The following is a 27,141-nucleotide window of genomic DNA, read 5'->3' as shown; positions in this document are numbered from 1 at the left end:
GCTTTCTCGAAACATTTTGTCTCACTCCCATTTCTTCTTTGTGCATTTTGATCAGGAATATATTTGGGTAGAACTGTACAAATAAGTCTATTGTACGAGTCAGCAAAGCAAAAAGGGCAAGGGCGTGTCAAAACACTTGAAAATGGTTTAATGATGTTTACAACAAAAGAGAACTGTACATTTACAGTAAAAGATTATTTGTATACGTGTATAAAAACAAAAAATACAGCAGACAAATGCATCAAAATCTACTATCCTGATTCACATACTTAAAACTCCTACACAATCTTTCAGTTCAGTTGTTTTTTTTGTTTCGTTTTTTTTTTTTTTCTTTTTCTTGTTTGTACTCAGCTCTGAAGTCAGTGTTTTTTTGTTTTTAGTCCAAGATGAAAACTCTTTACAGGAAGAGTTCTGTTAGGAAATGTTAAACTGCAGAGAAAGAAAACAGGGAGGATGGGGGTCGGAGAGAGAAACATTCCTTTAGACGAGCCCAAGTGTCCACCGTGAGTCGTTACTGGTTTACAATGCCTTTTTCATGTTACACAGACATAATATGTACATGTTTGCCTTTTTTTGGTTTTTGCTTTTTTTGTTAAATCCTTTGGTCACTTGGGCTGATATCTTGCGCGCACGCGCGCGCGCACACACACACACACACACACACACACACACACACACAAAACACACCCAAAAACATACAAAAATATCTTTTAACCTAGTAAGACAGTTCTGCAATTACTTCCATGCTGCGACAAAGAGGAAAACAAATTCAATAAACAGAGTTATTATTATTATTATTATTCCACACATTTTTCTCAGAAATATACCAAAATATACATCTAAACTTTGGAATTACTGAGGCTTGGATTAAAAAAAGCCAGTGCTGGAGAGTTTGTCTCTTAACGCACATGCTGCTGCAGGGCGGAAGAAGGAAGAAGGAAGAGAAAGAGACAGACAGAGGGATATCTTTGGTATCTGCATTTTGTCCAAAACAATAAGAACTCTAACAAAAAGTAAAACAAAAAAATACAAATATTTAGAGAGTTTTGCTTTGGGATAGATAGCGCTTTGTGAGGAATCCCACTCGGGAGTAAAGCAAAGTGTCACCGAATGACCCCCGCCGAATTGTGGGGTGGAGGGGGGGATGCATAGTGTCACAGTTGATCAGTCTGTAGTGAATAAGGGAGGGTACAGCAGTGAAAAATCTAGTGAGTACGGGATGTGTGTCATTCCTGGAGGGGGTTATACGCGAGAGGCAAAATTCCTTGAGACGACGATGCGTGTGTATGCTAGCAACAGCACTCAGACAGACAAACAAACAGACGTGGAGTCCTGAGCCAGCGTGCGCAGGATCACCCCTCAGTGTGTATTCACAAACAAACAATCGCCCAGCTCCCACCAACCCGTCGAAGAAGCCGCCGCCGCCGTTTCCCCTCATCCTCCCCCACCCGCAGGCACTGAAAACCACAGCACCAAAACATTCGCATGCAGGCAAAAGCTAAGAAACTGGTGAGTGTGGCGAGCGTGATGCACTAAAGGGGGTGGGGGTGCAGGCTGGGCGGTTCATGTACAATCAGTTACAAGTCTTTGGTTAATGTTGTTACCACGGGAGGGCGCCACTGGGCACGGGGCGTTCAAAGCGGGGGGATGACGCATGCGCTAAAAAATAAATAGGATTGTCAAACTTAAAAAGGGCTAGGAAAAGAATGAAAGCGGGCCTTGTTGTTTATTTAACGGCAGGGGTTTCCAAACTTGGGGTTGGGGCCCAAAGGTTTATAGGGTTGCCCACTGCTAGTTTCTTTGTCCAATTTCTTCTTGTTGTGTTTTTTTTTTTTTAAATCACTTATGTACATTCATTCAAAGTTTCGGAAACCCCCGCACCATAAAAACTGTAAGGACAGCAACAAAACATTTGGCTGCTGACCCCCCCCTCCCAGCGGAGGACGCTTCACACTGGGAATGAGCGGGCTTCTCCGACGGACGACAAAAACTTCTTAAGTAGGTTAAAGTAGTTTGACTCAGTTTGGAGTTACAAATGAGGTATACTGGTGTGCCACAGCGTGGGGGGGCGGGTTAACCCCTCCCCCAGGAAGCTGCCACACAAATGAATAGCTTGCGCCAGTCTGCAACCGCCAAATAGAAAACCATTTTGGGGAAAAAAAAAACAAATCCCATACATGTGCTGAAAGACAAGTGTGGGAAACTTTTTTCCTATTAGGGGGCCATTTTTTTGTTTTATCAAATAAAAATATTACACCATCAAAATAACATATACAGTGAAACCTCAGTTTTCATCATTAATTTGTTCCAAAAGGCGATCATGTTTCTCAACTTCCTTTGGCCCCATGGCGTGTTATTTAGGAGTCGTACTTAATTTCTGAAAGAACGCACGGACAGCGAGTCGGCAGTGCGTAGGCGGCTTTGGTCGGGCACTTGATTTCGTGAAACAATACAGTACACGGCAAATGCCTTTTTTTTTTTTAAACTTCCCAAATATTTGAACTTTCTTCTCAAATAATCCTCATAGATTTTCTCTCATAATATTATGACCTTGTTTCTATACTATTATAACTTCTTCCCTGACATCATGTTTTGCTTGTTTCTTATATTAGAACTTAAAAAAAACAACAAACACAACATATTTTTTCTTTAATATTTCACCTCTATGCTACTAAAATGACTTTTTTTCCTCATAATATTATGGGTTTATTCTTGTAAAATGGCAACTGTTTTCCAACTTCCTTCTTGTAAATTTTGTTCTCGTGATTCTGACTTTATTCTAGGGATGTCCGATATTGGCTTTTTTAAATTTCATTTTACAGATAACATATGCTAATATTATCCAACTCTCAATTTCCAATATCAACAGATACCGATACAGATATGTGCAACATCACATATCTGAACTGGACTGGACTAAACGTATTACTTTATTTTTATATATATATTATGTATTATTCCAGTACCAATTTGACGTGATCTGTTCCATATTTTTTAATTTCATCTTGTTCTCTTATTTTTCTGATCTCTCATGTCGCGCCTTGGTTGTTTTATTTTGTGATAAAGTGATTAAGTTCATGATGACATTTCAGAGCAGCTGGAAATGTGAAATCTCTAGGAGATTAAGAAAGTATCCAGGGTGTACCCCGCCTGTTGCCCGAAGTCAGCTGGGATAGGCTCCAGCATACCCCCACAGCCCTAATGAGGAGAAGCGGCATAGAAAATGGATGGACAGATGGATACTAAAATGATTTCTTGTTAAGATAACTTTTATCTCGTAATATTTGACTTCATTCTTGTTAAATTACATTTGTAGAATGCGCCGTCTCTGGACACCCCCGTTCTACAGCATGCAACCTAACAGAGGGCGCCAAACCACATCTCCCTAAAGGAGTCGTAGCTTTTCTACCCGCCGCTCACACAGTCCATTTAAATGTTATTCGCAAGTTAGCAAACAAAGGACGAGTTATGCTGCTAATTTTTAAATATTGCAATCAGAGAAGGAGAGTCACCAAATCTTCTATTTGTTGAGAAGATGATTTGAAGAAAAGCTACATTTTGTAGTTTTTAGTCTTCTATCTTGTCTTTTCTCTTGGCGTCATAGGTTTCCCACACCTGTTTCAAGCACGATTAGCGGTTTGCAGAATGCGCTTCTATTCCTTACAATGCTCACTCACACCTGCTGGAATCATTAGTAAAGCTTTTCTTTCAGGTATTGTCCGAGTCAAAAAAGGAGAAGAAGAAAGAAAAAAAAAAGGTACGAAGCAATGTAAGCATCTCGCACTCAAAAATAATGCCCAAATGTACACTGTATTGTTTTCAGTGACAATGCACCAGGCGACGCAGAGCATGAGGTGAAGCTTGCATCAGTCACACACGCACACACCCACGCTACAATGCAATCATGTCTTCTACGTAGCAATAAGGCATAAATGATAACGTCTGTCAAACTTAGAAAGCCAGTGATCTTGCCCTCTCATAAAAAAACAGTTAAAGGCATAAAGTAAGAACAAAAAACAAATAAAAACAAATGATTGTTAAAGACAGCACAGCAAATCAAGTCCAAAATGACTCAACCAAAAATATTAATATATATATATATATAATTTTAAAAACAACAACAACAAGCACACTATAACAAAATAAAGATACTTCAGAGTCTCCGCTCTACACCAACCAGAGGACCTGTGCGTCAGGAGCGCCCCCTCCTGGTGGACAGACACATGTCATCATTGACTGGCGCACCCGCCACAGTGTAGCGTCAGTTTGCTTTTCAACTTTTTGGTCTTGATAGTTTAAAAATAAAAAATGTTATTTTTTTTCTTTCCAACAATAAAAAAAAGGAATATTTGGGGGATTTTTTTTGTCAAACACTACATTCAGTCTTGATAACATAGCGGTTCAAATATAAAATATGAATATCTTACACGTGTTTATATATATTTATATGTATAGAACTAAGAAAAGAACATTTCTCTGATTCTTAGGTCTTTCCTCAAGATAAATATTTTAGTAACATCCTATGGCGCCCCAAGGTGGCCGGTTCATCTCGCTAGCGCGCTTGCTTAACTACAAAAAACGGCGCCGGAAAGAACTGGGTTCCACTGGTGCGCTGACCATACGGTGGCCAGAGCTGCAAAGAGAAAGGCTATTACTTTGGCAAGAAGGATCTTTTAACAAAACAATAATGATGACACCTCAGAAGAGAAAAATTAAATAGTAGTACTAGAAATAGCAGTAGTTGTCCTTTCATGTACGGTATAAACGTTGAGTGGCGAGCCAGATATGACTTACTATACATTCCACACTGTTGTGTACACAGAAATGTCTTTTAAAAAAAAAAGAAAAAAAAAGGCGAACCTTATGTTTTAAGTGCTGCTGAGGTATATTCAGTCAAAATGAGACAAGAAGATCCTCTGGCTGCCTCAGTGACTCCCTAATCAAAAGAAGCAGCAGCAGAACAATTGTGTCGGGTTTAGCTCAAGGTGTGGCACATAACAGTACTCAGCCCGGTGAGTGACAGGAACAATTTGGGCAGCTGCAATCTAACATGCTGGTTCCGAATAGTAGCGACAATCAGCTTGGATACATTAGGTGTACTAGGGACGGGCATTTGATTGCTGTATATGTCATGGACAACTGTGGCAGAAATAATCAATAAATGCTGCAACAACAATTCAAATTGACAATACACTGATTTAAAAAATGCACATATCCTGATTTCAGCCTCTCAAATGTGAATCTTTTGTCATTTCCTTAGTCATCCATGACAGCAAACGTCTAGTCAAAACAAGCTATTCACACACGTCAGCTTTGACTTTGGGAAAACAGTGATGGACATTTCTGCCTCTTTTCTGATATGCAGCGGACCTAACCGCTAACTGTTTGTGTTGGCTTCATATTTGATTTGGTCTGACCGAAAAACTGCGATTAGAGAGTGAGGGCGCAATGTGGCGAGGGACGACTGTAGTTCAACTTTCATAGCGGGTGACTTCTTTACAGGCAGCAAAGTAGTTGAGACTGAACCAACAGCACCTCTGCTGGCTGCAGTCAAGTAGTGTGTGCCATTTTGCCAAAATCGCCTCAATCAATTCCACATAACCGATGGAAAAATCAATTAAATAGAGGAAAGGGCAGACAAGACAAAGTTGACCTGGAAACTCTCCGGCTCCAGCGGCAGTACCAGAGCCGCAACATCGCCTGTGCAAAAGGACACTGAAGTTCTCGCACTAATATTTTGTTGATGTCGTAATTATCTGACTGCGACATGCAAGGCGCTGTGTAAAAGTGCAGTTGCAGCAATATCCCACTTGGCTGGGGTTCTGTATAAAAGATGTAACTATCCTCTAATGCCCATCCCTAGTGTTGACAGCAGATCCTTCCAAACGCCAAGCTAGAAAAGTCAAGTCACAAAAACTGCTAATAAACGTGCTAATAAAGGATTAGAAAAATAACATGCTAGCATTCCATCCATTCCTTCCATCTCCAACCGCACCGGATCAAGACTAGCAGGTACTGATATTTGTGAGCAGCGTGGAGAGATCATGTGACCGGCAACGTAGGTGCTCGGACAGGCACGGCCGCTACTGAGGAAAACCACTTTGGTTCAAGCTGTTGTCATATGGCTGAAAGTATAAAACCCAAATAAAAAAAAGGGAGTTTTTCCTGCTCCACCAATGTCCAAAAGCTGCTACTTAAATGGTTCAACGAGAAGCCATGAAATGGCTCCAATTATTTTTTTTAAAGTGTAAAAGTGTAAAGATAAATTAAAAATAATTTTTTTTTTTAAAAGGGATGTTTGTCACGCTCCAACTCAGGCTTCCCTATTTTTGGTCAACTGTGCTGCCAATTAAATTAACCGAAGGTCTTTGGAAAATGATCAAAATATTGCATGTCTATCTTCTGCTGACAATAAAGAGAGATATTGTTCATAAATATATCCACTAGACTAAGTTACACCGACTACAACTATTTGAACAAATATTTTTGGTATATTGTAAAGTACGCAGTCACTCAAACGACCGCAGACAAAAAAGAAAAGGTCATTCCTCCCACAACAGCTCATCAATCCAGTTTTTGGTACAGATACTGTGCACAAGTAGATACGACGGTACTACCAGAAACAATTACAAAGAAACAGAAGGAAAAAGCAATAATTTAGCCAACATCACCAAACATTTAGTGTGGCGACCACACCCCCTGACAGGTGGTCTTAGCCCAGACCACTGAGCCTTGTGGATCATTTGGTTATTTCAGTCTCAGCGTCGTACTGAGCTTTTACCATCCAAAACAAACACTCCACTGCACTGCGTTTTTAAAGCTCTTAAAGTTTTCAGACATTTTCTATCCGCATCTACAATCCGCACCATTTTTCTTTTTTTACAGAAGCTCCAAGGAGAAGTGTAAAAGTCAGTGTTTCTAGAAAGAGAAACTCGTAGAGGCCCGACAGGTCCCCGCGATCCTTAAAGCAATGATAACCTTTATATCGGCCACTTATTACTCGTTTTAAAGCCTTATAACCACTTTTTTTTTTTTAAAAGATAGTTAACGTACTGTAGTATTAGACTTACAAAGTTCTGTTAATGTAAAAAAAAAAAAAAAAAAAAAAAACTCTAAAATATAAATTTTGATATGATATACGTCAAGACCTGTCCAAAAAAAAAAAAAAAAAAAAAAAAGATAAGTGAGGGTGATCCCTGTTAGTGATAAAGTGTATTGTGAAGTTAGTCGTTAAGTTTAGAGTAAAATCCTAAATTTTTGGTTAGAAAGACTGAAATAGAAGACGTATATACAAAATGTATAGGGTGGACATTCTATTCCTGGCTACTCTTTGAGCTAGGGGAAAAAAATGTCCACGTATTATTAGAGAAAGACCCAGAAACAATAAGTCCAACCTGGTGAGGTTGTTTTTTTTTTGGTGAAAGCAAAGGGATTAAATAATAGATACAATGGAGCGGACGTGTGTTTTCGTTAGTGAAGCGCAGAGCCCAAATCAAACCACCTCCATATTTCCCGCACGGCGTGAGGAGAACAGTGCGCCGCGACTCAATGAAACAGGGCGCTCGTTCCGGATGCAGTCAGGGACTCACTGCGCCTTGGAGGCAGTGGTAATGGTCGTGGTAGCTTGGTGGTGAGCGTCGGCGGTGACCTGCAAACCGCCCGCCCCGGCCGACACCAGGCTGACCGGGTTGCTGGTGAGCAGCGACAGGTTCTGGGGGTTGAGGAAGAGCGGCGTGGTCACCAAGTTGGGCGCGCTGCCGGCGGAGGTGTTGGCAAACAGCAGGTTGCTGCCGTCCAGCGACGTTATCGGGATGGTGCCGCTCGATGCCAGGGCTGCGGGGAGACGAGTTGTGCGTTTAGCGGGAGAAGACATGGGCATTATACAAGTTGTACAAAACTGGAAGGGTTCTGAACGGGGGGGGGGGGGGGGTATTAGGCCACTAATTATGATTCAGTCATTACAGAATTTTTTTTTGTATTTGAATGCACTTTTCTGGTTTTGCAAGAACTTTTTTCTGTGCCTCATTATAGGTTTCAGACAAAAAAAAAAAAACATTTAACTGTATCAGCAATGTACTTAACTGCACAGACTGCAGATAAATGGGACCAGAGGTGTTTATTTACTCAACTGGAGAGAGTACCTGGCGTCTCTTAGAGAGGAGGCCTTTGTGTGACGAGTCAAGATGAATTAGGCATGAGCAATATGTTGATTAAGATGTGAGCTGTACTGTGGTGTGTCAACCAATACATTTTAGAATAAGTTTGCGCACTTGCTGAACAGCTGTATGACCACGCAGATGTTGCTTTTGTTTATTGTATGTTTTATTAAATCAACCTATGCTCTGGCTTCACTGTAAATTGGTACTGAACACGTATGAAGGAAGATTATTTTTTCCCCCCTCCATCACAAATAGTCTGTCAATTACAAGGCTTTGATGAGAGCAATATCAGAGTACAAACAATTTTCCCCTGAAGCTAGAGACAGCTTGTGCCCAACAGCTGACCTTTTCTATGTATTTGCATATTCATCAATTTTGTATTTTTAATGAGGCAGAAAAATAGAGATGTCATTTTAATGAGGTGATTAAATTTATAGTGGGCAGGAAAATAACACCACACACAAATTATAATTCCAAGCAGGGCTACTAGGAGTTAAAAATGTGTCCCGAAGGGGTGTTTAAATTAGCTTTCATTTTCCAAGGGAATACATTTATCTCAATAACACTGTGGTGGAATGTCCTTTCCTTTATGGGACGTTAATGTTCACAAGCGCCTCATTTGTAAATGTTTTAATTGATCTGATAATTTATTAATTTATTCAATGATTAATCAACCCTCAGGGTAGACACCAGTAGAGGGGCTTGAATAAATGTTGATATTGAATGTTAACAGGCTTGTGTTTTGTTTTTTTAGGCTCGCCTTCCTCACCATGTGTCATTCTAAGGATTTAAGGGCCTGCTTCTCCAGATCATGCATTCATGAAGGATGTAGAGGAGGTTATAAAGTGAGGCTCAGATGAAACACACCTTGGATGGTGGCCAGGGTGCTGTTGCTCATGAGGGCAGGACTCAGGGCGCTCCCGAGGCCACCAGGAGCCAGACTCAGCAGGGCCCCACTGGAAACACACACCATTATACAGGCCATCACAGATATTATGAACAATGAAGGAAGCTTCTGAGGTGGTCATTTATCGTGGCTAGTACTAACCCTGGAGTGAACTGGGAGGAGGCCATCAGCCCAGGGTTTAGTCCTGCCGCGGCAGCCATGGCGGCGAAACTCGCATTGGTGGGCAATTGGGTGGTCCCCTGAAGCGCCGCCGACAGCCCCGGAGCTGCCACCATCACCTGGCCCGCCCCAAGGGTGGCGGTGCCTATGGATGTCGGGGCCTGGGTGACGATGGTGTGCGCCTGAGTACCAACTTTATTCTCCGTGGCGGTGGTGGACTGAACGGTCGTGGGGGACGGGCTTAGAGACGGAGAACTGGTTACCGTGGTAATTACGGGTGTGGTAGAGATGACGGACGCTGTGTTCGTGGCTCCAACTGTTGTGCCTTTGAGGAAAGGCGGACCATTAGGAGGCTAGGTTTCTAATTCTGTCTTATTTTGACTTGATCTCATACCCGTGAAAGACAAACTGGAGACACTGGTGCTGGTGAGAGGCATCACTGGGTTGACAGTCAGCGTGGTGGGCGTGTTGATAGTCGGACTGCTCACCAGGCTTGCCGTGCTGGCCACCTTGAAAAAAACAAAAAACAGATATAAACAACCTGTTATGGAAACAAAATAACAACAGTAGAACCTCCAAAACACACAAACCCTTTACATGCAAATTATACCATCTGGGGAGTGTTTGACTGCTGAGGTTCTGCCCTGCACATCGCAGCCTAATGTACTACGTGTACTTCCGCAGCCTTTATATTTATATAAATATGAATATTTTACTTTTGCTTTTTTGCCAGAGTGAAGAATGACATTCCCTAGCAAAGAAAAGACATTTTGTCTGCTAGAATACAGTCAAAGCTTCGTGAAATCAGTTAGAAAAGCTTTATCCGTTTGAGTATGTTTTTGCAATTTTGATAACAAAATATTTTAATCTTAACATGAAGCATATTTAATTTGTTTGCTTAGTACATGTAATGACTCATATTCATATTTCAAATGATGTCACATTTTTAGGACACTTTGCATTATTCACTGTGTATGTCTTTGTGTGCGTGTGTCCTCACCAAAGGGCTACTGGGTGTAAAGATGGTTTTGATAGGGGTGCCACCCCCGCCACTGCTGCCAGTGCTCGGCGGGTTGATCCTCTTCTCTTTCTGCCGGCGATTGCAGAACCAGACCCGAATGACCTCCTTCTCCATGTTGAGCTGGTCGGCGATCATGGTGATCTCTTCAGAGGTAGGTTTTTGGTTCTGCTTGAAGAGGGCAAAGGCGCCAGAGTGTCCTTGTCAGTACAGGTCAGCCGTGACCCCGCCATATCTACTCATTTTTGCATCTATGTGGGCGTGGTATGTTGCTAATACAACTGGTTTCTCACCTCCAGAAAGCTCTTTTCTAAGGCTACGCGAATGTTGGTCTCAATACTGGTCCTCTTCTTCCGTCTGCGGTTAATCCCCTCAATGGTTATGCTCGAAGATCCGAGGGGGCTGGACAGCGCCTGGTCAGAAGTCAGATTCTCTGCACAAACAGCACCGATGCCAAGGAGAGGAGAGAGGTAAAGACATCCATCTTGCAAAGCATGCTGCCCCATTAGATGGTATGAGGAGGCTCAGGGACAAACCTGCATCATTGAGCCACTTCTCCAGCAATGGCTTAAGTTTGCACATGTTCTTAAAGCTCAGATTCAAGGCCTCGAAGCGAGAGATAGTAGTTTGGCTGAAGTCATTTCCATACAGCTTGCCCATGGCCAGGCCAACATCTCCCTGGAACATAAGAAAAATGAAAGTAAGGTATGCTCACACTCTGCCATGCCTACCGTGCTGGACTTGGGCACGATTACCCATCCCTCACCTGGCCATTGCTGCCTTTTACTTGTCCCTCGCCTTTTATTCTGTTGGGTTTTTTTCCCAATTTCTGTGAGTTTGTGGATTGTTTCCTATCTTATTTCGAGTCATTCTGATGAATTATTTATACAAGGAGTGATCTCATGAATGAAATGACACACACGAATGTAGTCATGAATGTAGTCTTTGTATTTTGTTTCTAGTATGAATTGTAGTGGTTATCATCAAGAATCAGCAAGGAGTGGTTGCATTGTAGTCATTCTATAACTCCACTACGTTGTCCCCATGCATGTGCATGTGCACGCAATTGTGCCAAGCCCTAAACTACCTTTTCAGATTGTGCCTAAAGAGAGGAACATGGCGCACCTGAGTGCAATTCAGTACACTCACATGTGCAAAAAGTACTGTGCTTTAGGCCCAGGTATGGTGAGATTAGGGTAGCCCTAGATTGAGTACACTCTAAGAGTTATTATTTAACATTAGAACCGACACTCGGATCCGATGCTGTACATTTACAAGCGACTGGACCCTTTTGTTTAGTCTGTCAGGTCCTCACCTGTGTAAAGCCCAGTTTAATCCGCCTCTGTTTGAAGGTCTTGGCAAACTGCTCCAGTTCCTCCAGATCACTTGGCTCCTCCAGAGTGGGTGTGTCCAAGCGTTTGGGCGGCGTCTGACTGTGAGGCAGTGACTGAATGGGTGTGGCCGCGGTGGTGCGGGTTGGAGTCGCAGGCTGCAGGTTACAAAACACCAATTAGACTTGAGAGGTGCCAAGGAGGAGTTTTGACACATGCGAAAGCACCAACCTGTGTTGCAAGGGATATGCTTGGTTGATTCGGCAGGGGGTTGGCTTGGCTTTGAGGTAGTTGAGTTAGAAGACTCTGGGCTTGCAATATGCCTAAACAGGGGACAGCTTCTATTACAATCCAATATTCACAGCGAAGCTCTACTTTTCCCCGGCATGTTGTCTTTAAACAGTGTTGCTTAGCTTACTCTGCTGGGCATGCGGTGTCTGTGAGATGATGAACTGAGCGGGCTGCAGTGGCGTGGCGATCGGATGGCCGGGCTGCACCAGAACAAACTGGGGCAGACTTAAATTCTGCTGCTGCAGCTGCTGAAACACAAATGATATTTCTACAATCATACTGACAAATGTGATTATTGTATCAACAACACAAATAAAAAAACCGTACTGCCTTAAGTCGTGACCTTCCGTTCTAACACACTTTGTACATGGTTTATTTAGAAACAAAGTGTGTGTGTGTGTGTGTGTGTGTGTGTGTGTGTGCGTGTGTGTGTGTGGGGGGGGGGGGATCTCAAGTTTGTCTTACAGTGTGGTTTCATGCAGCGTGGAAGATCCCGCAGAAAAGGGAACAAAACATTTCAATAGAAACTTCACATTAGGGATTGAAAAATATAAAATAAAAATCAGACCAAGGTAAAGAGTGGAAACCGTGGAGACGAAAAGCTGGGATAAAACAGAATAAACTCCTTAATATGACTATTTGTGCAAAAGTGACTCTACTTCATATTGCGATGTAATACATTTGGTGAAAAGGCCAACTCTCCAATGCAGGCTTTATCTCTGAGGCCAGGCACTCTCTGCAGTTGAGTATACACTCTACTCTTGGCCACTATACAAGGCAGTACAGTAAATTAACTCTCATACAACAAAGCACATCTAAATCAGCATTTCATTAAAAAAATGATCTAAAGTTGCCTAAGAGGAGATTTTTTAATAAGAAAACCAGTTGAACCAGTTGAGTCTTACGGGAGAGATCTGGATGGGCTGCGACAGGGGAAGCTGGGTGATGGGCGTGGCTGCCGATGCCGAGATACTGGCCCCAGTGGTGCCGTTCTGCTGGCTGGCTGAATGCTGCACGGCTGCAGCCAGGAGCTGAGCCTGGGCCTGGTGGATCAACAGCTGCTGCTGTGCTGGTGTCAGAGTCAGCTGGGCAAGACAAACACAAGTGGTACACAGAGACAGAAATGAACGGTGTACAATTCACACTAATGCATGAGCTAGTACTTTCACACTTCCGTTGACTTTGATACCTGTGCAAAGTTAAATATGAGTTCAGCAGTACAGCAACAGAAAAAGGTAATGCAATTGTAAAATCTTTTAGATAGCCGTCTGGTTTGTCTTCAGGAGGTAAAACATTATCTAGTGGACTGCAGTGTTTGATAATGCTGCGAAGGGCTGTAAAATGGTTGTTCCAGCTTCCTAAAAGCACTCTGCTGGACACACTCTCGCATCCAGGTGATATGTAAGTGGATGCATGGACACAATGAATGAAAGCAGGAGGGCTGACTGTATAATACATGGTCATACGTCATTTCACAAAGGTATCAAAGCTTAATCATGAATCCAAGCAGGCCAATAGGGAAGAGTCATGCAGTGAGCCCAGGCAAGTGCAAAAAATTTATGTCACTTTCAAATAAAAAAAAATGTTTCTAATCTATAAACCAAACCGGTCTTTGCAACAACATGGTGGCCTTGGCTGTAAATGTGAGAATTCAGGTGTGGGGGAGAAAACAAAAATCACCACTGAGCCAACATGTGGTTGGAAACGGAGGCCAAACATTTTTAGAAAGCATTCAATGACAGTTGGACGACCACAAAAGATGAGCAGGCGGATGGGAAGAGGAGGCACCGGGCCTTGCAGCAACAGAATCAGGGCAGGCAATCATGTCCTCACTTATGCCAGAGTGGAGGCAATGTGAGGCAACAGGCCACTTACTCCTGCAAACTGTCCCCCGGCCAACATTAGCTGAGTTTGAGGCAACACGTTCTGCTGGACGGAGGTGGGAAGAGCACTTGAGTCTTCCGGCTTTGACTAGTGGAGTCGGAGAGGCACATACTTGTATGAGCATTGTTGACTTTATGAGCTCTTATGCTGTATGCCCTTATATCTGAGGGTTTGTGTCTCACTATGTCAACAGAAAATACTGACTATGAGGCAAATCAAGCCACCTCAGAGTCTTTTTGGCAGTGAGGGAGAGCATTTGAACTCAAAGAGGAAGTACAAGCACTTAAAAAAAAAAAAAAGTGCTGCAGCCTTTTGAGACAAGACAGGCAAGGGGAAGGGAGGTGCCGCCGCAATTGCTAATTAAAATAGCTGTTATGCAGTGCATGTAAAATTCTGCATAGATTTGCATATTCCCCGCCATCTGTTTCCGGGCAACAGCGGGTAGCAGCTAATTAGCATACAGGCTTGATTAATCTGCCTTGTTGCCAGGCGACACCAGAGGAGCCAAGGCTCATTTAAATGAACTCTATGTGCATACGCGACTGCAGACTAGCACACATCTTTAAAGTTCATCTCAAAATCCCCGCTTACACTATTGCACTCTAAATCGCGGGTGCTTCGATTTTTCAAAAGTTCGCTCAGGTTCGCTCTGTGTGTTTTACCTGTTGGAGGAGGGCTTGTGCGTGTGCATTGGTGATTGCATTTGTGGTTGGCACAGTCGGCCTCTGAAAGTCCAACCCATTGGTTTGGATTCCTGCAGACAGAAAAGCACATGTCTGATGAGCACAGCTCAAGTATGTGTTTGCTTGTTGTGTGGCAGCCATGTCAACTTTTAACAACAGGCTAGAAACATTCAAAATCATCGCATGGCTAAATGGAGACCATTATTGCACTGTTTGTTCATAGAGCCATGCAGACTCTTTCGTATTTGTTTACAAAGAAACAGAAAAGTAGCGGTGTGGCATAACATTGAGTAAAATGCCAATCAGCAGACAATGTGGCAATTCAATGCGCCTTTCCCCCCAGTGGAGGCATACAAAGTGTCATGAAACACGTGAAACCCGTTGAATGAGTAGAGAACTCCAACCTGGGGCAAAAGTGTGTGTGTGTGTGTGTGTGTGTGTGTGTGTGTGTGTGTGTGTGTGTGTGTGTGGGTGGGGTGGGGGGTAAATAACTGGAAGCCGCTCACCAGTGTTCCTGTCCCCACTTTCCATTGCACATCGAGTAGTTTCTGGCTCCACTTTTACATCTGCAAGAGGCAAACAGGAGACAGCGTGAGGCATCCGCTACCAGTTGAATCATCCTCTCCTAATGCTGTTCTTTAATGCATTTCATATCTGCATGAGGGTTACAATGCAAAGCAGACCAACACACCATAAGAGCTACGCTAAAAAAAAGAGTGAAGTATCAGGTGGGACAACCCAAGCAAAGTTCCATGACACCTGAGACACTACAAAAACTCACCGGTTTTAGCTCCACCTGCGGTTTCAAGCATGGTCGCAAGGAAAAAAAATGTCTCTGCCGGACAAACCCCCTCCCTGACTGTGCGTCCGGCACTCTGCTCCTCCCACTTCCCTCCTCCTCTCCACTGGCCGCTGAGCAGAGTTCAACACCAGCAGCGGCTCTGCTCGGCCACACGGTTCACTGAACAACACCAGGATACGCACAGGCAAAGCTAACAGAGTTTAGGCAAACAGCCCTCCTTCCCGCTCACTTCTTTTCTTATAGCACTGCCTCTCTCTCTCCTCACAAGATTGTCAGTACTTCTGGGGGAAAAAAACGTTAACCCTCTCTCTTGCTGCAATGAAACAAATGACAAGTGGAGCTGGCCCCATCCCCCCCTCCTCCTCCAACTCTATAATGAAGCATAATCAGTATTCAGCTGATTAAAGCCGTATGCAAATCTTCAGTCGCCTCGTTAGCAATGCCAGGCTTTGAAGTCCTCCGAGTGACGCATTTCACACTGGGATGAAATGAAAGCTTTCTGCATAATTTAAAGCCCCTATAAATATTTATCAGCTCATTAGCATATTAATTGGATGTCTTTTGGTTGACGATAGGAAAAAAACAGGGGGATAAGGGAGCTTCAGCAACAGCAGCACCTTTTTACTTGGGGGTGGGGGGGCTACAAATTAATTAGCTAAGAGCAGGTAGACGGCTGGAAAAAGGCGGCTACTTCTGGGCATCCACTGCATTTACAGCCCCCAGGCTTAAGCGCTAAAAAAGGTTGTTCTGAGGATTTGGTGGCAGGGAAACGAGGGTACTCACTCAATCGGAAAGCAATAACTCCACATTAATACAACACAAGCCTGTCATTACTTGCAGGACCCCCTGTGGCTAAAGCATTCCACAGCCAGCAACTACAGCTAGTGGGGCGGCGGGTAGATTGCTGCTGATGTTTATGAAGTGGTTGTGGAGGGATTAGCATATTGAGATTGGCTCTACATTCCATTAGTGTTACACTTTTGGAGCCACTTTAAATTCACTTTTAGTCAGTGTTAATAAAGTAGTGATGGGGGCTGCACGTGTGTCTAGTGGACCCCAACAACTGGGCTGGAATGTGCGGCTGTATGGCAGTCCACAGGAATGGGGGGGGCCTTAGCAACTAATTCCACAGCAGCTCTAATCAACTTACAGACCCTACAGAAGAAAAAGAACACCATCTACCCTCCAGTGAGTGACAAAGTCCGTAATACAATACATAAAAGTACATAGAAAATATGTTAAAATATATACAGAAATCACAAGTGACTACACCCCTCACATTTCGGTAACCATTTTTAAAAACAGTATACCTTCTCAATGGACAATAGTATAGAAAGCAAACAGACCACGGATACGGGTTAGTATATTGTAGTCGAGTATTCGACAAGTCGATTCAGAGGGATCTGATTCGACTAGCCACCTTGAATCATATGAAAATGTCATGTGATCAAGATCGTGAAAATGGCGTGTGTGTTTAACAGAAGTCCTAGATTTACGGCGACACACAGCGAAGCCTAGCGTCTCTTCCAGATGGGCAGTTTTGTAGTTGTTTGTAGTTTATTTTGCTAATATCAGGTCTGTTCATATAGAGCAGCTTTGGTTTAACATCTCGTACACGACAACAGCTTTTGGACATTGGATTTCACAGCACCAACGTTTTTAAATCACAAATCTTAAGTTCATCCCTGAGATCTCCGGAGTACTGGAGTCTACACACACCACCCAGCCGGGCGGAAGAGTTTACAGGCGGTGTCGACAACGTAAACAAAGGCAAGGAAAGGAATACAAGCTAAGCTCAAGCTAACACCGCACAGACTCTCCTTATCAAGCATTTTCTTTGCTAATGTACAACCTTTGGTGAATAAAATGGACGTGTTGGGACCCCACATCACCCCCAGTAAGATACTTTTCACCAAAACATGGCTAAACAGCAACAACATTCGACAGTTTGTCGACCATGGACAAAATCTAATGAATCAAACTGGACAGTGAAAATCCTTAGTCAAAGACAGCTATGCTTTAGAGTAGTCAGTGTACAGCAGATTTACTATCCACTGAAAATGATTCAAAACAGAGCCATTGTTGTCTAAATAGCTGGCAACACAAGTGAGTAGCAAGATAATGGTATCTTGCCCAAAGTCAAGCATGGTGATGGTATCGTCATGGCCAGGGCCTGCATGAATGCTGCTGGCACTGGGGAACTGCGGTTCATAGCGGGTACTGTGACATTGTGAAGAAGAGCATGATTAAATGACAAGCTGATGGACAAATGTTTTTTTTTAAGGGATGTGACCAATAAACCAAAGCAACCGGATATGCGGTTTGGTTAAAACAACAAAACTTAGTTTGGTGGCTCCACTTCCATTTCTGGCAGCATTAAGACATGTTAAAACTAAAAAGTTCCAAATGTAACAGGTATAAAAACATAGATATAAAATATAGAATGTAAAAAATTGATCCCATCAAAGAAAAAGATGTTAATTCAACAAGTCTTTGTCTAAACAATATAAACACTTGACATGTCTGTTGACTTTATCTTTGCCAGTGCCTTACAGCATGCTTGGGAATATGATGTGGTCTTTTACACATTAGAAAACACTGCAAAAATGCCACTTTCATATAATGGGCATCTTTATTTTGTAATGTAAAGTTAATATCTACATCAACATTAACCGTAGAATTGAATCAAATCATTTGTACACTGCATCAAATTGTTGTTTTCACAATGTCGTTTTTTTTTTTTTTTTTAATAAAATCATATGGTAGCCTGTGTATCTAGATTCAAATCGAATAGTCTATCACAGAGATTTATATCCCTTGTTTTTGTCTTCATCAAACTATAATTTCGAGAAAAAGAAAACGCAAGCTGCAGCGGAAAAATGCATCGAACAATTACCCAGCAGAGAGAATTTTAAATAGCTTTCTCATTAGCACTGTTATATGGCAAGACTGGAGAGGAGTTAATGCGCACGGAGAGATTCAACACGACACAGAGACCAAACTTAATTACACACATCCATATTCACCTCAACCGCCAATAATCTTGCACAATGCAAGCAAAGGGAAATTATGCCTCAGAAGTAGCACAAAAACTTCATCTCGCGCGACAGTGCACAAGACTCCGGTATTTCTCGTGAGACTTCAGCTCAGTGAGCATCTAAAGGATTAACTCCAGACATGTGTTTTTCTTAGGTATACTGCAAAACACAGCAGCAACAGAGCCAATATTGCAATAGCGGTAGGAGCAAACTGCTCAGCCAGTGTTAATACCGCTGATTTATAGGGGTGTCATGTGACACGAGACATTGGGTGTCCGGGCTCCAGACTGCCGCTAAATGGTCACATTTTGTGACTAAAATATGAGACATCGCGAGTATATTTCATCTACTCGGCCATGTGCAACTAGAAAAGTACGGCCGTTGACACGGGAAGCGCTTTGTCCCCAATTACCGCGAGAATGAAAAATAGTCTAAAATGTGTAGTCAATTGACAACAGCTTGTCACAGTCAAAGCCTACTAATGCCAGAGTGTGTGATCGCTCATGTTTCACCCGCATAGCAGTTAGATTTTTCTGCCATTTTTGTTGACATATTTTGCCTGGCTTCCTTCTTTCTCTCTGGTGTCAGCTAGCTAGCTGCCTGCCTGGCTGGCTCGAGTTATGCGCCGAGCCTCTGGTCCACGGACTCCAAATGTGTTTTTTTTTTTCCACCATGGTGACATTTGGTCTTTTGGTCGTTCAGAGCTCATTTTTGTCCCACAGGGAAGCTACAAGGCTGTCAAGTTCATGGGTTACATGCTAACATTTTTAAAGTGTCACTTAACACTGCTCTTGTTACTTTGGGAATACTTATGCCTTGTCTTGTTGTCTCCAAAACACTAGTTGTGTGTCTAAGTTGTTTAACATAAACATGTAGTGTGTCCAGCTTTTAAGATAGTGACGCTATCACAGGGCCTCCCACAGGTAGCTTGCAAGCTACTAGTAGCATGCCAGGTGATTTTGAGTAGCTCACCAAATAATACTGACCTCTTAGTATTTTTGTAACGGTTCAATTCAGACATGATGCCTGCATTTAATGACAAATGGCCACAAAAAAAGCATAAAGACAATGAGCACACTGCTTGAGTGGAGATCTGCTCTGTAAATAAAGTACAATTGAAAACAAACTGATCACCTCTCCTTTCTTTTTGCCAAAGTAGCTTTAATAGTGCTGCAAGTTGGATAGACCTGGGCTATCGTACACCTGGACACTGAATTTATACTGACCTTCTTAAGCAGATAAGTTATTTTATTCTGTTAATTGTGTTATTTTTAACAAAAAAAATATTACTGAACAATTCATTTCCCATGTATTAGTATTACTCAAAATAAATTCAGGTTTTTGTCAAATAGTACAATATTTGTTTCACACAATTAAAAAGGCAAAAAACAGGTTGGTTGGTTGGTTGGCCCTGCCAAAAAGGTGTCCCTTATGTATTTTTGCAGACGCTGGAAACCCCACCGGTTCATTTGCAGATTTTATTTAATTATTATTTTTTTTGTTGCTGGCAAACTTCTGCTCCACTCTTCTGACAGTAACGCAGTAATGAGCTAGATTGTCAACCAACATTAAACTCCCAAAGAAGAAAGGAGACGAACACCAAAGAAAAAGAAGGCAGGCCGATGTGTGAAAAGTGGACAGTATTGAAGTTAACAGTATTTAGCAGTAATACAGTGAAAATGAAAGGAAATGTGAATATTTACTTTGCGACTCAATTTCAGTGTGCTCCCCTAAATTTTCTGCTTGCGTTCCTAAAATTCTAAATTGGGGGGGCCACTGTGCTCCTAGTAACAAAAGTTAGTCTGGAGCCCTGCTGGTGAACTTATTTTTACACTTGACCAATGCACCGATCAGGGTTTTACGCTGCCGATTTCGATCATCCATGAGTGACATTGGCAGATATCGATCACATGAATTAACTGTACATTTTTCAATGTATTTACGACGAGTGCTATTGGCCATGGCCACCGTTAGAGGTTTTACAGCCTGTTGATTCTCGCGGCAATACGGGACAAAGTGCGCTCCTTGTCGGCTCAATCCGGCTGTTGGCAAACCCGCGTGACACAGCACACGTGCACATTCGTGTCATGTTTGTGTTGTCATGACATGAATTGTCACATTTGGTTTTTGTGATCGGCTTTGAAAGGCATTTATTTATTGGCATGTACCGATCATGTGTTTTTTTGTTTTTTTTTACAGAATTTACTAAATCGGTAGCCGATCGATCGGAGCATCCCTAGTTTTTGCACTCCTGCACCCGCCTTTTTAGTGCTATGATTAACTTGAGATTATCAATAGGGAATAGAACTTTTCAGAATATTAGCTATAACATTGAACAGGCTGTACAAGTTGTTGTTTTTTTGTTGTTGTTTTTTTTTTATCAGCTTAACAAGGTGTTTTTTGGGGGGGAGGAATCACACAACTGATTTCCCTCCTCTCTGGTGAAGAAGCTTGTCTGACTGGATCCTTTTCGGTGCAATGGGATGGCATGTTCTGAATGTATTACTGCCGCTGATGCATTATTCATAACAAGTGTGTTTACATCAATGAATATTCATGATAGAACTACAAGGCTGAAATCAGGTTGAACTGTATAACTGATTAAATGGAGAGGAAAAAAGTGTGAGGATGCAAATGCATTATCTGTCCCTAAATATTCAGGAGTTTAATAAGTTGCTAGGCTGTGTGTGTGTGTGTGTGTGTGTGTGTGTTGAAATAGAAAACACCAAGAAATAGCATAAGTTAATATGTGGCATAATTGAAAACAATCCAAAGTGTCTTACATGCTGGTATATCACACAAATATCGTGGCGTGCTGCATAAAGCTGAATTTAATTAACAAAAACAGTCAAGAGGAGACACACACCAGCTCCTTTCAATACCCTGCTTTGACTTGCAAAGACACAGCGTACATGTTTCCCCCGCTTTCAGCCCTCCCTGAATGCAGTAGAGCTCAGTCGGTCACAATAATACGCCATTCTGTTTTTAAACCTTGCTAGTTGAAGAGGAAACTTGATATCCCAACAGCGTGTTGCCTTCAAGTGTTAAATATGCACATTTCCGCTTTGAGCAAACTAACAATACAGCTCCGTCAAGCTGTGTCTTGCCCAGTCTCGAAAGCTACAAACGACATTTAATAGCGACGCGTCGGCTGTGAACGAAATGGCTCTTGAAAACGACTCTTTGAAGGGAGCAATATGAGCCGTTTTGTTTTTGTTTCCTCTATTTTTTTGTTCTGTTCAAGCCACATGGTCAAAGACACCCTCTGGCATCTGTGTGTGCACTCTGAGCAAGAGGGGGAGGTGTTACAGACAGAGCACAAGCACACACAGAATGAGAGGGAAAGAGACAAGCTGGAAAAGTGAGGAAATTAGTGAAATTTGGAAATATTGCACTGATAAGAGGAAGGCAGAGTGTCTAGTATGCAAGTAGGCACGATAACTACGATAATTGCCCTACAAAACAGGAAGCAATACACTGTATGTGAAGCTACAGTAGGCGAATGTAGATCTGCAAGCTTAAATACATCATGCAGCATACCCCAGGGGTCAATACCAAAACTGTTCAACCTTAACATAAATGACATCTGTAAAGCCTCAAAAGACCTAAAACTAGTTTATATACAGACACCGCGTTCTGTTCTGGAGGAAGCACGCGAGAGCTCATTAAAAAAAAGTCACAGATGAAATCACTGTACTAAAAATATGGTTTGATAAAAACAGACTATGCCTGAACCTAAGTGAAACTAAAATAATTTTATTTTGGAACTAGCAGAAAGGATACTTACTATCAAATACAAATAGACGGTGTGGACATTTGACAGGGTGAATGAAAATAAATTTGTAGGCATTATAATTGACGACAAACGGAGTTGGAAAGCCAACATTAAAAATATACAAAATAAAGTGGCAAGAAATACTTCAATACTGAGTAAAGCAAAACTTGTTCTGGACTAAAAATCACTCCATACTCTGTACTGTGTATTGTGTGGAGATATGAGGAAATAGCTATAAAAGTACACTTCACTCACTAACGCACCAACCCTTTATTCCTACAAATCACAGTTATTAAAATTTGTTAACCTGGTAGACCTTCAAACAGCTAAAATTATGTATAAAGCAAAAAAATAACCTGCTAACCAAAAACATAATACAATTCTTATCAAGAGAGGAAAAATATGATCTTAGGAAAACATTTTTACTTAAACACACTTACACGCACGAACGCCACTAAAACCCTTCAGCATATTAGTATGTGGAATCAAATTACGGAAAGGACTGAGTGAAGAACTCAAACAAAGCACTAAAATGAGCCATTTCAAGAAAGAGTACAAGCAGTTGACGTTTACAAAGAATCCTGAACCACAGTGAAATACCTGTACCCTGTCATAGGGTGACACCACTTTATGCAATTTACAGCAATTTGTTCATACAGAATTTACAAACCACAACTTCATTGTAACACATTGTTTTTTGCTTTGTCATTGTATCATGTCATTCCAGAACTGGCTAAGGGCACATGTTGAACTGGAAGTGAACAAATGTAATAGCAATTGATGTGAAACCAAGAGGGGGTAGGATGAATAAACTCTGCTTCTTCCTACTCCTTTTAGACACGCAGAATTGTGAATTGTGACATGTGACGTATACCGAAGTACACCATTAAACAGTTTAGTGGTGTGCAGAAAACTAAAAAAAAAAACTACAGGTGCTCCAGAAAATTCAGGTTTTTGGGGACCAGGGACTGACCCAACTGTTACATATTGTTTGAGGGGAGGCTTATTGTTGTACACCTTAAAAACCCATGAACGTAGGTGTGCCGGGTGTGACCAAGGGGACTGTGATTTTTGACTTGATGGATTATTTTCTGTCTTTCTATTCAATTCTATCAACCAAGTCCCCTGTCAACTGTGCTTCCGGGGCCTCCCATGAAAAAGCTTCTCTAAAGCAATAAGGAGTCTAATAGTAATGATAGTAATAATGAAAAAACAACAACAGTGTGACTTCTTTAAAAACAAAAGGTAAGCACATCACAATGTTTAGAAGCAATGTCTACCATGAACTTAACCATAGATTAATATAAGCAAGCAAATAAAAATCCGAGCATCCGATTCTTTTTTTTAGTGAGTGGAGCCACAAGAAGCGTCTCAATCCTATCACTAACAGTTAAGAATGCCCTGACTGCCTGTTATTATTGTGGCTTTCCGGAAGTGGGCCTCACTGCCCCTCCTAGTGCCTCAGGGTGGGGAAAAAGGGTGGAGGGGAGGGGGTACAGGTACTATCTTTGTACCTGTGTATGTGGAGACAGAAAGTACCGCCAAGACTTGTGGGGTTTGTTTGCAAAAAGGGAATAGTTGTGCGAAACAGTGCAATAACACTCAAAAAGAGCGCCAAACAACTCCACTCAACCCGAACTGCGTTTATTTTTTATCGGGAGACGTTCCGAAAAAGAGAACGGGAGTGTTTAAAGTACACAGCCGTGTTAAACCTGCGACCCTTCGGCTCGTCGTCGAGCTCCGTCTCGTCACCGCTTGCTGAAATATGCTGAACGCCACACTCCAGCTCCGCCAGGCCCGCATGAATAACACAACAGGCTACTGTAGCTCCACTGCGCCGAGCACAAAAGGCTGGTGGAGAGGAAAAAACGGCACCCAGCTATTCCATCGCACGTCGAAAGTGTGCAGGCACTCAACACAAAACATCTCCACATTTGGAGGTTGTTTAAGCGAAAAATAACGACAAGGTGAAGAGTGCAGGCGTGTGTGCACGGCTGGCTAAAATGAATATGCAAAAGCCCTTTCAAAAGCCATCAACACAAAGCCAAGCGCTAGCATCCGTGCTAACGCTAGCTTGCTAGCATTGTCATTTCAACCCGAAGCGCGCCGGTGAAATATAGAAATGTGTCACATAACAAGCAGGCGAGCGTCGGTGTTTATTAATAAAATATGCTAAGTCCTGTTTGTCGACAGATGTATGAATATGTAGCGGCCGTCTAATCACACAAAAGGGGGAGGCATGTTTCCATGTAATTTATCGTCGTGCGACCAATAGCTCGTTTCCTGCCATGTCAAATTACTGCCGGCGAGCACCGAGAACAATAAACGAGGGCTTATTATCGCCCTGTTCTGTTTTGTCCACGCGTGTAATTATATTATCACAAATCGTAGCATGGTTTGAATATGAGTATGAATATGTAAAATCCTGTAATCATTACCTGCTCCCGAACTCTCATCTTGACTCGCTGCTCCTCCGTCCGCCATTTTGAATATTTAACCCCACAATCCCAGCCCTGCCCGCTACGTGCGTGCGCACGCACACAGGAACGCGCGACCTGTGCGATGTACCGTAGCTCTATAATAATAACAATATGTTTTGCTGAGCTTGATCAGATTTTTTTGAGAGTTGATTTTGAAGGTTTAGGTATTAGTTTAGTTTCAACATTTTAAAATTATTCACAAGCACAACAGAAGTCAAAATCTTGAATGCGATCCAAACATGTCACAATTTCACACTTAGACTTACACTTCCTCAGGACTATACAGGTAGATGAAAATTAGCAGCTATGCTACACCCTGGCAGAAGTACAGAGGTATCAGATTGTTCATTAATGTGCACTGTCCCGACTAAATAAATAGATAGAAGCAGTGTCACTCTGTCCCACCAGTCACTGATATTATTCACTCCCTGTATAAAAAAAACTAAATACATACATGAAATATATATGATAAACTACAGATGCAATAAAATATGCATGCAGGCAGGTTATAAAAACTATAGTAACAAAAAATATAAAATGTTAACTAAAATTAGGTGTGCAACAGTAAGGTTACAAATGCGCAGCGGCGGTTTTGACAAAAACAAGTCAGTAACTGATGTGACAACCATTCAAAACACCGTATACGACAGTGGTGTCCAAACTGTAGCATGGGGGCCATATGCGGCCCACGGCTGTTTCTTTATTAGCCCTGAGACACATTGTCAAAATATATTTTAAAAAGAAAATTATCCACAAAAACCCGAACAACAGCAAAAATTGAAAAATCAACACTAATTTTACAAGAATAAAATAAAAAATGAAAATTAATGAAAATTTAATGAGAAACAGTAATTTTATGTGAGTAATGTCGTAATATTATGAGGAAGAATAACGTCATTTTAGTAGCATACAGTTGAAATATCAAAGAAAAAAGTTTTTAAAAGTCGTAATATTATGAGAAACAAATAAAGTTGTATGTGTTGGAAAATTAGGTTGTGGAAAAAGTTATAATGTTATGAGAATAAAGTCAAAATACTATGAAAATAAAGTCAGAATTACGAGACAAAATAAGCTGAAATAATTGAAAACTGGGAAATACAAAAACAGCTGAAATTGATAAAACAGCTGAAACTTTACAAGAATAAAGTCAAAGTAGAGTTGAAATATAAAAACTATATATTATGGCAATAAAGTCATAATACAGCGTTTCCTTGCTACATAGTGGTTAACCTTTCGTGGATTTGATGTTTCGCGGATTTTTTATATGCAATTTTGCATATTTTTTTAACAGTGTATGAACGTGCATCGTGTTCTGAGTCCTTGTGGTGTATTCGAGCGATCTATCGGTGCTCTGTTGTATGTGTCTGTTATTGTAATTACTACTGCTACCAGTAGAGGGCGTTGTCATGTGAGAGTTGAAATCAGTGCAGCTCCACCTTGTCTCAGTATGTGTTTAAGTGCCTGTACAGCATATTAGGAACCCACAGTAGACACTGAGCCTAAATATAGAGCCACAACAGTCTTTACTGGCTAAGGGAGAACCCGCCCATTGTGTTCTACGTGCTGATTGGCTGTCAATCAATCTATTTGGTTGTCGTTTCCTGTTGTGGTCAATAGTCGCTAACAAACTAGCTTACTGTGTGAGCTGCTTGCTCATTGCCAATAAACAAAAGAAGAAGAAGAAGAAGCCAACCGGCTAAATGAATCTTTGGTTCAAGGAGCGGGACAAGGAGGAGGACAGCAGCAGGAGCAATATGTTTTAACAAGGATACAAAAACGATGCAGCCAAGCGGTGCCACGTGAGTCACTTAATAATTTCTCGTGTCCAACCTAATAGACTGATCATTTGAACTTTTAAAGTTTTTAAACAAGAGAGAAATGTGAGGAAATGTTAACGCCTGTCATAGAAAAGTGTATCAAGTGTATGGTGGGGGGTTTTACAGCCTTAAAACATATAGAATCATTGCAAACAAATAAAGTTGACTACTTCACGGATTTACTTATTGCAGGCTATTTTGGGAACCTATCCTCGTGATAAACAAGGGAACACTGTATTATGATTTTTTTTACAAAGATTATATAAGAAGAAAGTTAAAATACTTGGAAAATAAAAACAACAGCAGAAATGTGGAAAAAAGAGCAAAGACCAAAGTAGAGACTAAAAATGGGCTTTTTTCACCAATATCACAAAGCTGAGATGCATTTTTTTCTTGAAATATATCAAATTTCTTAACATATCTACCGTACATGTGTTGCTTTACAAAATATCAAAGTGGACCTTGAATCCTTTAATTTTTCACAATGTGGCCCTTTCTAGAAAAAGTTTGGACGCCCCTGGTATACACCGATCCAGAGCATCCCAAACATGCTAAATGGGTGACGGGTGAGTATGCGGACCATGCAAATAGGAGGTGACACTCGTAGATGAATGGCACAACAATGGGTTACAGGATCTTGTCACGGTATCTCTATACATTCAAAACGCCGTCAATAAAATGCACCTGTGTTGTGGTTCCAGTGGCCCAGGGTGGCAATGGAGTTATGGTACGGCCAGGCTCATGTGACAGACAGAGAACACATTCTGGTCAGTTAACGGGTGTAATGGTACAGGCTT

At 41.8% G+C, this 27,141-nt stretch overlaps 1 protein-coding gene across 8 annotated transcripts; it reads right to left on the bottom strand.

The window, feature by feature from the left end:
- Window positions 1-299: 299 nt before the first annotated feature.
- Window positions 300-24,550, bottom strand: pou2f1b (POU class 2 homeobox 1b). 8 transcript variants are annotated; one of them, XM_054787382.1, is made up of 14 exons: window positions 24,486-24,550; window positions 14,939-14,998; window positions 14,412-14,503; window positions 12,771-12,950; window positions 11,993-12,113; window positions 11,806-11,897; window positions 11,559-11,732; window positions 10,780-10,921; window positions 10,537-10,676; window positions 10,226-10,414; window positions 9,620-9,734; window positions 9,208-9,550; window positions 9,027-9,115; window positions 300-7,833 (listed from the first exon to the last, which is right to left on the bottom strand). In XM_054787382.1, the coding sequence occupies exons 1-14, from the start codon at window positions 24,529-24,531 to the stop codon at window positions 7,586-7,588; spliced, it is 2,031 nt and encodes a 676-aa protein (XP_054643357.1). In that variant the 5' UTR covers window positions 24,532-24,550; the 3' UTR covers window positions 300-7,585. The 8 variants fall into 8 exon arrangements, with proteins under 8 accessions (XP_054643357.1, XP_054643360.1, XP_054643354.1 ...); XM_054787385.1 differs by having other exon boundaries at window positions 10,226-10,411; XM_054787379.1 differs by having other exon boundaries at window positions 10,537-10,686; window positions 10,781-10,921.
- Between the last annotated feature and the right edge of the window lie 2,591 nt (window positions 24,551-27,141).

This window comes from Dunckerocampus dactyliophorus, chromosome 9 (genome assembly GCF_027744805.1).
Source record: "Dunckerocampus dactyliophorus isolate RoL2022-P2 chromosome 9, RoL_Ddac_1.1, whole genome shotgun sequence".
Classification (NCBI taxonomy): domain Eukaryota; kingdom Metazoa; phylum Chordata; class Actinopteri; order Syngnathiformes; family Syngnathidae; genus Dunckerocampus; species Dunckerocampus dactyliophorus.
This window is presented reverse-complemented; position numbering and strand designations above follow the sequence as displayed.